The following is a 12,774-nucleotide window of genomic DNA, read 5'->3' as shown; positions in this document are numbered from 1 at the left end:
GGGCTAGCGCAAGTGGTCAGCCAAATGATGGGTAAGAACTTGATGCCGGTTGGCCTCTCAAGTTCGAATCTTGATGGCGACACGAGTTTTCTATTAGAGTGTCCCTTCCCAGAGAGCTTGCTCTTGTGGGCGGACAACTCCTGTCAAGTGGCAGGAGGCTCGAAATTTTCTCGTGGAACGCCTAGCCAAACTCGGATGCCCGTGTGGGCCCAGTTAAGACAACATAGTCTTGGCACGAATGGGGCGGTTGGGGCTCTCTCCGAGAGCTGTGGCTGATTATTCAACCACTATGAAAGTCACCGTTCAAAAAAAATGCAAACAACCAACTCTTATTATTACTATAAAATAAAAAGTATTAATAAAAGAAAAAGAAACAATAATAAAAATCATACATAGTGATGTAAGTTATCTGGTGAAGCAAGAAAATTTTCATACACACAAAAATCATTAGCCTTTTTGTGAACCTCCGTCCCGGGACAAACATCATCGTCCAACACCCTTTCTCTCTCTAAACTCGATGTACACTCTCTCTTTGATCACCCTCTCTTGTTTTATATGCATTCCCATGCACACACACAATTTCCTCTACATGCTTTCTACGGATCATATACAAGTACATAAACATTTTACTAACCCACATCATCTTGTGACAAAATAGTGAAGAAGGCATCCTCCAAGTTACCCTATATATATATATATATATATATGGGATGATCTTGTGAGAAGTCAAGTTACAGCGAGAAGTGCGAGAAATCAATCTGGACCATTGATTATGTTTAATCAATGGATTAGAAAAGTTATGACAAACTTATAATTATGAATATATTAATATACTAATATTTTAATTAAAAATGGTAGTTTAGAATTTGTTTTTTTGACTTTCAAAGTGAAACTTAAGTCATTAATAGCATTAACTTGTTATTATTACCATCTAATTGAAAGTTACCTTTAAATTTTTTTAATTAATGTTATTAATCAAAGTAATGTTAAACAAATATAATTTTAATAAAATACTATAATATCTTCAATCATATTTTTTCAAATGTGTTAAATATTATATATTGCCTACACAAATTTATGTATTATAAACACATGCATATTGTGAAGATGGAATCACAAATGCGTATGTGAAAATATTACAATTGTAGGCTATTAACATGATTTGTTATTTATTATATGTAGTATAATATGAAAAATAAAAAAAATTAATTTATTTTGTAGGTTCATATATGTATTGTGTATCTAGTATTTGAATTGTGTATGTGTATTTTTTATCGTGTGTAGGTTCATTTATGAAATGTGTAGATTCATATATTACTGTGTATGTGGTATTTTCAATGGTGTATGTATAAATTTTATCGTGTATGTTCATTTATGAACTGTGTAGGTTCATATATTACTGTGCAAGTGGTATTCCAATGGTGTATGTATAATTTTTATCGTGTATAGGTTCTTTTATGTACTGTATAGGCTCGTATATGTAGTGTGTAGGTGATATTTCGAATTGTGTATGTGCAATTTAATTCATGTGTATGTTCATTTATGTACTGTGTAATTTATCGATGCTAATAATTTAAGAACTATTATTTGGATAAATGTATGAAATTCAAATTACGAGAAAAAAAAATAATATTGATAAATCAATAAAATTGAATTTGATAAAATAACAAAAAAGCAAAAAAAGAGTTTAATATAAGTTAATTTGGCTATATTTTAAAAAATAAAAAGAAAAAATAATTGTAACTTCTTCATACATTATGACCTACCAAATATGAAAAGATGCACCTTTTACTATAGCACCCCTGTTATTAAATAAATGACAAAATAAAAGAAAAAATATGATTGGTCGTACTCATTTCTCGCACTTCTCGCAATAAAAAACACTTCTGAAATGAACATAATCCTATATATATATATATATATATATATATATATATATTTAAACGACGTAGGAGATTCGAAGTCTATGTTTTAAGTCTATATTTCATACATGTTTTTATAAAATATTCCAGTGTCGAACACGAAATTGTGAATTACGAGCATTTGACATTAATTTTAAAATCCGATGTGACGTTATACTACGCGTACATAAACGAACGAACATGTTCAAAAATTTCGTAGACGGTTAATGTTATTGCCATCCAATAACCTAGTGTTAAAATTAATAATAATAATAATAATAAATATTGTACACGATGATCTTATACAAACAACCAACAACCACTTGGGCTAGCGCAAGTGGTCAGCCAAATGATGGGTAAGAACTTGATGCCGGTTGGCCTCTCAAGTTCGAATCTTGATGGCGACACGAGTTTTCTATTAGAGTGTCCCTTCCCAGAGAGCTTGCTCTTGTGGGCGGACAACTCCTGTCAAGTGGCAGGGGGCTCGAAATTTTCTCGTGGAACGCCTAGCCAAACTCGGATGCCCGTGTGGGCCCGGTTAAGACAACATAGTCTTGGCACGAATGTGGCGGTTGGGGCTCTCTCCGAGAGCTGTGGCTGATTATTCAACCACTATGAAAGTCACTGTTCAAAAAAAATACAAACAACCAACTCTTATTATTACTATAAAATAAAAAGTATTAATAAAAGAAAAAGAAACAATAATAAAAATCATACATAGTGATGTAAGTTATCTGGTGAAGCAAGAAAATTTTCATACACACAAAAATCATTAGCCTTTTTGTGAACCTCCGTCCCGGGACAAACATCATCGTCCAACACCCTTTCTCTCTCTAAACTCGATGTACACTCTCTCTTTGATCACCCTCTCTTGTTTTATATGCATTCCCATGCACACACACATTTTCCTCTACATACTTTCTATGGATCATATACAAGTACATAAACATTTTACTAACCCACATCATCTTGTGACAAAATAGTGAAGAAGGCATCCTCCAAGTTAGGCGAACTCCACGTGGGCAAGCAAGCTCAAGACTCCAACCTCCTAAGTAAGCTAAACTTTCCTAAGTCTAGCTCTATATTGGTAAAATATGTTTATGCTAAGCTTTCACCTAAACAAACTACCTACTTAACATGTTAAAGATAACCTACAATATATATGCATGCATGAAAAATGTTCAAAGGAATTGAAATATATGAAAATATGGTTATAATAAGTCCATGCTAGTAGAAATTTATGAGTGACTCATGCGGAAATACATTTAATAAGGTAGGGGAAATCATAATCAAAACATGGTTATAAACACTAAGTATTTGTATATTAAAAGATAACATTTGGGTGGAAAACGTATAATCATAAAAACCCGACGTAAATTATCAATCAACCCAATAATAAATTTGTATTAAAGAAATGGGTGACTTTATAATTAGAAGTTTTATTGGAAAATTTTATAGATTTTTATGTAAAAACATGGTGTTAAAATGTTATAAATGAGAGAGCACACACAGTTTTTATTACAAAAATAAGCGTATCTTGAAGTTATAACATATTTATAATTTTAATAAAAGAAAACTATGTTTTTATAAGTTATTTTGTTAAATAGACAATTACAACTTTTATAAAGCTTACATGTTTTAAGACTTCAATACTAAATCCGCGATTCAACATTATGTGTTTATATGAATATTTGCCTAATCATTTGTTTATGCCTCATATTGATTACGTGCACGAGTGTTTATTTTGATATTGTTGTTAAGCCTCATTAAGTATGATCATGCGCTCCCTTAACTATATTAGCTTTGTGCTAATAAAATATGGCCTCATTGTTTATCCGAGTATTTTGGTTGTTACCAAATAGAAAGGAGCATCAGTTGTTTACTTTACATTTACAATGGTTGTTGCGATGTTCTGATTACACATATAAATTGTGATTTTGCCTCATTATATACATATAACAAAAACTAGTGTATTGTTCACCAACATTCGTGTTGATCAAATATATTTTTATGAATGCTACAAGTTTACTTTTAGGCTGCTTATGAAGATTGAAGACTCATCACTTAGATTATACCTTTAGGATATTTTAATGAATTAAGTATTTTTGTAATTGTTTGTATTTAATCTTTGAACAAGTTGTTCTTGAGTTATTGAATGAAATAAATGAGTTGAGTAATATTATCACTTTAATAGTGTCATCGTGTTCTTGAACAATCCACCGTGCCCCGGCATGTTCCGGCGCCTTGGTTGGGTTGTGACAATAAATGTTTTAACTGTGTCGTGCCAAGGTATATGTGAAATATGTAAAGTTGACGATGATGTGGAGAATAAAGGACCAACAACAAGACTGTTGTGGCATTTCCCAATTATACCGAGACTAAAACGACTATTTTCAAACGAGAAAATGCAAAATTATTATGTTGGCATTCAGATGACCGTATGCATGATGAAAAATTAAGGCATTTGGTGAATTCAACTTAATAGAGAACTACTGATAATGTGTATTGGGAATTTGGCAGTGAGATTAGAAACATACCGTTTGGACTTAATTCGTACGAAATTAACGTGTTTGGAACCATGAGTTTGTCTTCATAGTACATGGTCGTTTATTCTATGCTTCTATAACTTTTCGTCATGTTTATGCATGAAAAACAATACATAATGATGATGTTGCTGATTCAGGGTCCAATATAAACTGATAACAACATTAATGTTTACTCGTCTTCGTTGATTGATGACTAAAAAAAATATGGGGTGAAAAGGTGTAGTGTTATACATAGGAGAACTTTAAGTTAAAAGACATGATTTTTTACACCATAAGTGATCTTATAGATATAGTAATTTGTCATAATGTTGTAGAAAAGGTAAGTTTGTTCATCCTATTTGTGAAGATAAGACAAGGTAACAACAATTTTGAAATTTTACATTGGTGGAAGCTTAACTCGTTCAGTATCCAACTCCCTCAAAGATGACAAAAAGGCAATAGTTTTTTGGGAAAATTATGATTTGCCTCCCTGTGTAATATGGGCGGGAGCATGTTGAACCACTGATTTTTAAATTGAATGTATTGAACCTATGTGTTTTCCATAAAGTCGATATGAGCCACTGATTACGCGTATTAAACCCCTATTTTTAATTAACCGTTAGTTGACAGTTGGTTTACCATTTAGTTCAAGGGCACTTTAAAATTTGATGAATAATAATAATATCTAATAATAATAACAATAAAAAGACGAAAAAAAAATATGATAATAATAATAATAATAATAATAATAATAATAATTACAGCAACACAGATCATCATCATCATCATCTCACAACCTCCAGGATCAATCTCATCCTCCTCCGCTGCCACCATCGCTACCGTCCACCGAAAAATGAACTCCACCACCGCCAGCACCTTCAAACCGTCAACCCCCATCATGATTCCCACTACCAAACCCAAACACGAACCACATTCAATTCAAACCAAACATCAATAATCAACAAATTTATCATCCTCGTCAGATTTAAACCCTTAACCACATGGGTTTTGTACAAGAATTTTTAAAACACATAGATCTAGGTATGTGAATGCTTAAATGGTAAATTGATTTACCGTCGATGTGTCCGACACGGATCTCCAAATTGATTTCCATTTGAGATGGGTGGAGCTACGTGGACGGTGACGAGGAGGTGGTGTGGAGACAGACGGGAGCGACAGAGTGGCGAATGGAGCGGGGTGCGGCGACGGAATGGTGGTGATGGCGACGGTGACGGGGTGCGGGTGAAGTGGGGAAGAAGATTGGTTTGTTATAAATATATTAAAGGTGGGTATTGTTTGGATGAATTTTCGGTATGTATTTTTTGGATTAATTGGTTGGTTTTATATTCATGTTTATGATAATTAGGGTAGATGAAGATGAAGATGGATGATTTTATGGGTTTGGATTTAGGGCTCTTGAATGTTGAAGATGAAGATGAAGATAGAGGGGTAGTTATGTCTTTTAACCACTAATTACACGGTAGGGGGCATACTGAGCCCGCCAGAAAAACAGATGGGTTCAATCGCGCAATTTAAAAATCAGTAGTTTAACGTGCTACCGCCCATATTACACAGGCAGACAAGTCATAATTTTTTCTAACTTTTTTATATTTTTCAAATTCATCGGAATAAATGAATAAATAGATGTATCAAAGAAATATAATTGGGTCCTACGTAAATTCCATATATTATTATTTAACGATTTGCTCGATGCTATTTTTTTAAGTAGTTTGGCATTCATGTTTGAATTGTAGCTTTAGGGTATGCTTTCATTGTCTAGCTATTCATGTGTCAATTATAGATTTAGTGTCGGATTTGAGTACATATGAACGTGTAGTGGATAGGTATAGAAGTTCATTATCCTTTTATATTGCAAAGGCATTATTCAGCATGCAGCATCGGGTTCGAAAGGGAAGAAACGAAATGCACGAAAAAGGATTTTAATGATTTTGCAAAAGTTATTTTCAAATCTTTTTTCTTGATTTGTTGATAATATTGGGTCGAAGTTTTTGAATTACTAATGATTAGTGTTTTTAGATACTCATGAGAAAATTGTGACGATACATTTTGGAAGATTGAAGAATAATTTGGTTACAAATTGGTTATTTGAAAGATTGCTTGAATTGGTTATCATTTGATTTGTTTTAATTGAATAAGTTATGATTTAAGTATTGATAATAGGTTATACATAATTTAACTAAACTTTAGTTATGATTCATTCATTTATATATAATTTACTATAAAACGATTATATAAAGTGGCAGGCAAACAAACAACAAGCTGCGCCGCAACCCTCTTTTGAATAGCAAAACCAATCCTGTTATGATTTAGTTAGTCATAACTTGTTCATAAATTACGTTCTTTCAATTCAAAAAAGTTTGGCTTTTTATTTAACAAATCAGGGTTTGGATTAAAAATAGATGACATTTATCGTGAAAAGTTAACTAGAGTAATTATGTTAGCACTATAATAATTATTATTACACTGTAACTTTTAAACTAGAGTAATTATTATTACACTATATTATTTTTTATAGCATAATTATTGAGTAAAGTGCCATTTTCGTCCTTCTTGTTTGGTAAATAATACGAATTTAGTCCAAAACGTTTATTTTTTGCCTATGGACCCTCCACGTTTCCCAGTTCTTGCCAATTACATCCAAATCACTAACCCCGTTAAATTTAATCGTTAAGTCAGGGGTAGACATGTCTTTTCACCATTTCTTTATTATAATACTTATTTAATGAACTGTGGTTTTCGTCCTTCTAATTTGTCCAAATATGCAGTTTTAGTCCAGTAGTTTCAAATTTGCAATTTCCTTCCCTATGGTTTCATTTCACTGGCAGTTAAACCTGAATTCCCTAATATCGTTAAGCATGGTCGTTAAACCCATCAGTGTGCCCTTCACGTGAGGGGCAGATTTGTTCCTTGTTTTTTCCCAAATACATCCCAGTCCCTCACGTGAGGGGGCTTACGAATTAGGACTGAGGTTTAATTGGGGAGAGAAACGACAAAACCGGTCGTCACGTGAGAGGCACGGAAATAGGTTAACGACCAAAATTAACGAGGTTAATAAATTCGGGTTTAATTGCAAGTGAAATGAAACTACAAGTAAAGAAATTTCAAACTTGTAAGTACTGGACTAAAACCGCAGATTTGGACAAACTACAAGGACAAAAACCGCAGTTCACTAAAATGAGTATTATAATAAAGAAATGGTTAAAAGACAAGTCTACCCCTGACTTAAAGATTAAATTTAACGGGGTTAGTGGTTTGGATGTAATTGGCAAGAACTGGGAAACGTGGAGGGTCCATATGCAAAAAATAAACTTTTTGGACTAAATTCGCATTATTTGCCAAACCATAAGGACGAAAATGGCACTTTACTCCATAATTATTTTAGTTTAAAACTGTAATTATTCTAGTTAGTTGGATGTTTTGTATGTTAATTTTATTTATAACGAATCCCACCATAACAAATCAAACATAAAACATTCTAGATGTCAAAACCAAAAATACAATATGATTCTCAAAGCCCAAGATACAAAGGATACAAATGTAAACCATGCAAACATATTACATAATCATATATACAAAGCACAAAGCCACAAAATAGTGAAAAGATAATACATTTGGCCCATTGGATTTCAAAACGAAAACTAATCTTATAAATAAATAGTCCCAACCAAAACCCACCTGGCCTGGCTAGCCTTTTAAACCTTAGATTGGCCCATTCTCTCCTGGTCCCAGTCTTTGGGTTCTAAAGTTTGCTGTTAATCGGTTCCGGTCCAGGATGGCCCGATCTTAACCCGTTAATTGCCCCTACCTAACTATTACATGTCTTTCTAGTTTTCAGTGTTTCGATAATGGTGCCCCGATGCGGTATACAAATTACAAACCAACTACTTTACATCCAAAATAGAAAAGTTTTAGCATCAGTTAGTTACATCATCATAAACATAAATCCAGTCAAAATCCTAGCTTTCATTTAGTAGAGAACACACAGATATTTGTATAAGACGCTTAGAACATCAATGGATTACTAAACTGTGCTCTTGTCTTCTCAAAATAGTCCAATCCACATTTAGTAGCCCACACATTTATAAAAGTACACACCCACCGGCCCAGTGCCACAGTCACACTTCTTAATTCTTATCCCAAATACATTTTAATTTTATATAACGTTTTATACTTCTTACTATACTATATATAGTACACTATCTTTTATCTCATGTATTACGAGGTTGTTTTACATCATTTGTTTCTAATATTTATATATATTTTTTGAATTTTAATTTTATTTATTGTAAAAAAGTTAATAATATACTTATGATTTAATGATGAAAGGGTTTCACAAATAAAAGAGATGTAATATCCCGGTTTAAAAGCTATCTGGGTTTAGTGAGATCCATGGTCCGTTTATTTTTTTACTACAAAATTGCTTCTTAATTATAAATAACATTTTTTAATAGTATCTTAATTTTTATGATGTATCCCTATTTTATAGAAATTTCATATCAAATATTTGGTGAGATTAATTTAATTTAATGAGATGTTATAAACCGTTTAAGGGTTATGTGGGTTTGGTGAGACCCATACCCGTGAATTATGATCAAATGAATGAGAAGCCTTCATTTACAAATAAAGCAATCTGGTGAATTGAGAGAATATAGAAAGCAACCAGAGAACTTTTAAATGTTTCGTTTATATATATACTAGTTTTTATCCCCCGTATTACGGGGGTTGTTTTATATTATTTATTTCTAATATTTATTTATTTTTGAATTTTTATTTTTTTTATTGTATGAAAGTTAATTATATGCTTATGGTTAATGATAAATTGTTTCACAAATAAAATAGATGTTATAACCCGGTTTAAAAACTATATGGGTTTGATGAGGCCAAGACCTGTTTATTTTTTTTACTATAAAATTGGTTTTTTAATTATTAATAATATATATCTATTTTTATATATTAATGCTAGAAGAGATTTGTATATCAAGAAGAATGATCCTTTAAGGTTTAGGGTGATTTGTTTGAGGACCAATCCTAATTTGGTTGCTGGTGAGGGGTCAAATGTGTCAAGTCAGGAAAAGTGGAAGGTAAAAAAAAAGGGAAATGAAACCCACTTGCCCTTGGACGCTGCACATCTCAAGACAAACTGTTGAGGATAATTGGTGTGTGAAGGCCATTCCCAGAAAACACGACTGTCTAAGAAGTAGAACAATTGGTTTGTACACAATGTCTACTATTGCCAAAGAGATTGAGGTTGAGCTACAAACCACCCCAACTTATCTGCCAAAGAATTGAAGGCCAAATTCCAGCATATGCATCAAGTACAACTTTCTGAATCCAAGATGAGAAGAGCAAAGACAATAGCCTTGCAAAGGAAGGATGGTGACTACACCAAACAATACACCCACCTCAGATCCTATATTGATGAGCTTCTTAAAGCAAACCCAGGTAGTACCATTAAATTAGATGTTGAACCATGTGCTAACCCTAACCTTAAAACAAGGCAATTTAGAAGGATATATGTGTGTTATGCTGCTTTGGTTAAAGGATTTAAATTGCTTGGTAGAGAACTTCTTGGGTTGGATGGTTGTTTTATGAAAGGGAAATACCCCGGACAGATTTTGACTGCTGTCGGGACGGACGGTAACAATTGCTTGTATCCTGTTGCCTTTGCAATAGTGGAAGCCGAATGCACAGACTCATGGAAATGGTTCTTAGATCTCCTTGGAGATGATCTTGACTTGCCTCATGATGCCAATTTTACTTTCATAAGTGACCGACAAAAGGTATGTACACGTAGGATATATTTGTAATAGGCTAACTCATGTACACTAATTATGTTGATTTGACTGTTGTAGGGACTTATTCAAGCAGTTGAGAGTGTTTTCCCTAGGGCAGAGCATCGGTTTTGTTGTAGACACATCCAAGAGAACTTGAGGCAAACCTGGAGGGGAGATTTGTATAAAGGCTTGTTTTATAGGCCAGCATCGGCCACTTCTGTCCCCTATTTCAACATGGAAATGGAGTAGATTAAGAAAACAAATCTTGATATGTTTCTCTGGCTTAGTGAGATCCCGGCAGCAAGATGGTCAAGATCACATTTTTCAGGAAGGGCAAAAAGTGATATGTTGCTGAACAACCTTTGTGAATCTTTCAACAAGCAACTTGTTGGAGCAAGAGACAAGCCGATCATTACATGCTTGGAGTATATTAGAGAGTTTATGACCATGAGGATTGTGACTGTCAAGAAGATGCAAGCCACTGCAAGGGGCCCATTAACACCGCAAGCAACAAAAGCATGGGATGAAATCCAAACAGAAGCAAGCAAATTGACGGTTATGATGGTTGATGATGTGACTTACCAGGTATGAAAATTTGCATGACTATGATATTACAATCAATATTTTGTTAATATGCAAATATGTTCATAGGTTAAAAGTCTGAGAAGCCAATGTGTGGTGAATGTGGGGGATAGAACTTGCACGTGCAGGAGATGGGACTTGACAGGTATGCCATGCAAACATGCTGTGGCAGCCCTATATAACATGATAGAAAACATGTATGTCGGTCCATTGGAGAAGTGGGTTGATGAAGCTTACTGGTTAGACTCTTGGAAGAAGATGTATAATCACCAAATTAGGCCCATACCAGGCCTGATATGTGGACACCATCAAAATGCCCAACAATAATAACTCCTCCAAAACATCATACCCAGATTGGCAAACCGAAGAAGAACAAGAAGAAGGCACTAGGTGAGAAGAAGAAAGTGGTAGCTAGCAAGAAGAGGAAGATTGAAGAGGTTCAGGAATTGTTTTCTGCAGGAGGAAGACTTACCAGGTTGGGGCATGAAAAAAGTTGTGGAAGATGTGGAGGTTACGGACACAACATCAGAACTTGCAGGGCACCAATTCAACAATAATGATGTCAACCATAAAGTTGTGTTTGAGTTAGATTGATGGTGTGTGTTTGAGACTATTTAAGACTTTTGTTTTGAACTTTCTGGTACCATGTCATGGTTTGTGTTTGAAACAATCTTAAGACTAGTAGCATGTGTGTTTGATTTGGGACATGATAGTTTTTGTATTCTATGTTTGATTTGGGACATGATAGTTTGTATGCTATGTTTGATTTAGTACATGATGGTATGTATGCTATTTTGACAGTATTTTGGTTAATGCTTTTAAAACTAGTAGCATGTAGGCAAATAATGCAAACATTACAATAGTCAAATTAAAGTACAATTCAAATGCAAACAATACTAGAAGCCAACTACAATGTTACTTCCAATGACAATCATCGTTTGACCAGTCAGAGTCCCACACTGGATCGTCTTCATATGGATCATGATAGTAATCTTCTTCCGGCTCACTGGTGTACTTGAAAGCTGCTTTCACAGCCTCAGGGTCATAATCATCACCAGGATCCATCTCATGTTCTTCACTTGTTCTAAATAAGTAATCTTCTTGCACTAAATAAGCCATCAACTCATCTTCACCCAATTGATATTCCTTGTCTTCCATTTGACTTTTGTCTTGGTCAAACTGAACATTCTGATCATCCTTCCCTAACTCAACATTATGATCATCCTTCCCTAACTTAACATTCTCATCATCCTTCCCTAACTCAACATTCTCAGTTTCATCATGGCTGCAACATGACTGATAATGTGGAACACAAATTTAAAGTAAATATATGAAACAAGAAACTGTAAACATTTAACATAAACTACAATAACAACAACAAAGATTACATTATCCAATACTAAAAATACAATGTTAACAACTATTCAATAAACCCAAACATAAACAAAGAACAAAAACCAACTAATTGCTAGCAACATCTTCAAGCTTGTTACTTCTTTGGTTTTCATTCTTGCAAAATCATCTTTCTTGTTCATCATCTTCACCATTGCTTGCATTACCTTTTCACAACTAGGGAATGTGGGATCATCAGCCCATTTTAGCCATCCACAACTCCCCTTCTGTAACTGACTAAATATATCAACAAACAAACAACCCTAATTCGATTCACAATTCACAGATTACCAAATCATCATCATCATCGATTAACATATTAACAAACAACCCTAAAATTGACCTAAGCAACACGGCAGACCAAATCATCATCGATTAACAGACTAGAACCCTAATTTGTCTCTAATTAAAACTTACACAGCACAAGAATCGACGCCCCGAGTTTGCATCGGTCCTGGATATCCGGTAACATGTCGCGACACCACATGAACATCTCACACAAAGCTCATCTGCACGGCAAGGCTTGGAAGGTGAACCCGAGGAGAACTGACTTGACTTGGATTGAGACATTCGTCAATC

At 33.9% G+C, this 12,774-nt stretch overlaps 1 protein-coding gene across 1 annotated transcript; it reads left to right on the top strand.

Moving 5' to 3' along the window:
- Positions 1-9,783: 9,783 nt before the first annotated feature.
- On the top strand, positions 9,784-11,360 carry LOC143615995 (uncharacterized). The gene is made up of 5 exons (XM_077088970.1): positions 9,784-10,227; positions 10,300-10,400; positions 10,509-10,806; positions 10,873-11,042; positions 11,093-11,360. Exons 1-5 carry the CDS (start codon positions 9,784-9,786, stop codon positions 11,358-11,360), a joined length of 1,281 nt encoding a protein of 426 aa, XP_076945085.1.
- Positions 11,361-12,774: the final 1,414 nt, after the last annotated feature.

The sequence above is a fragment of the Bidens hawaiensis genome, unplaced genomic scaffold, assembly GCF_021521415.1.
Source record: "Bidens hawaiensis isolate Kalapana, Puna unplaced genomic scaffold, B.hawaiensis_p1.1 tig00045231_1, whole genome shotgun sequence".
Lineage (NCBI taxonomy): Eukaryota > Viridiplantae > Streptophyta > Magnoliopsida > Asterales > Asteraceae > Bidens > Bidens hawaiensis.
This window is presented reverse-complemented; position numbering and strand designations above follow the sequence as displayed.

Bases quoted from the DNA above. Each gene is read 5' to 3' on its own strand.
- LOC143615995 (XM_077088970.1), top strand. From the start codon at position 9,784: ATGAGAAGAGCAAAGACAATAGCCTTGCAAAGGAAGGATGGTGACTAC. The intron at 10,401-10,508 runs GTATAAAGGCTT...TCTCTGGCTTAG, and splicing joins CAAACCTGGAGGGGAGATTT to TGAGATCCCGGCAGCAAGAT. The intron at 10,807-10,872 runs GTATGAAAATTT...ATATGTTCATAG, and splicing joins TTGATGATGTGACTTACCAG to GTTAAAAGTCTGAGAAGCCA.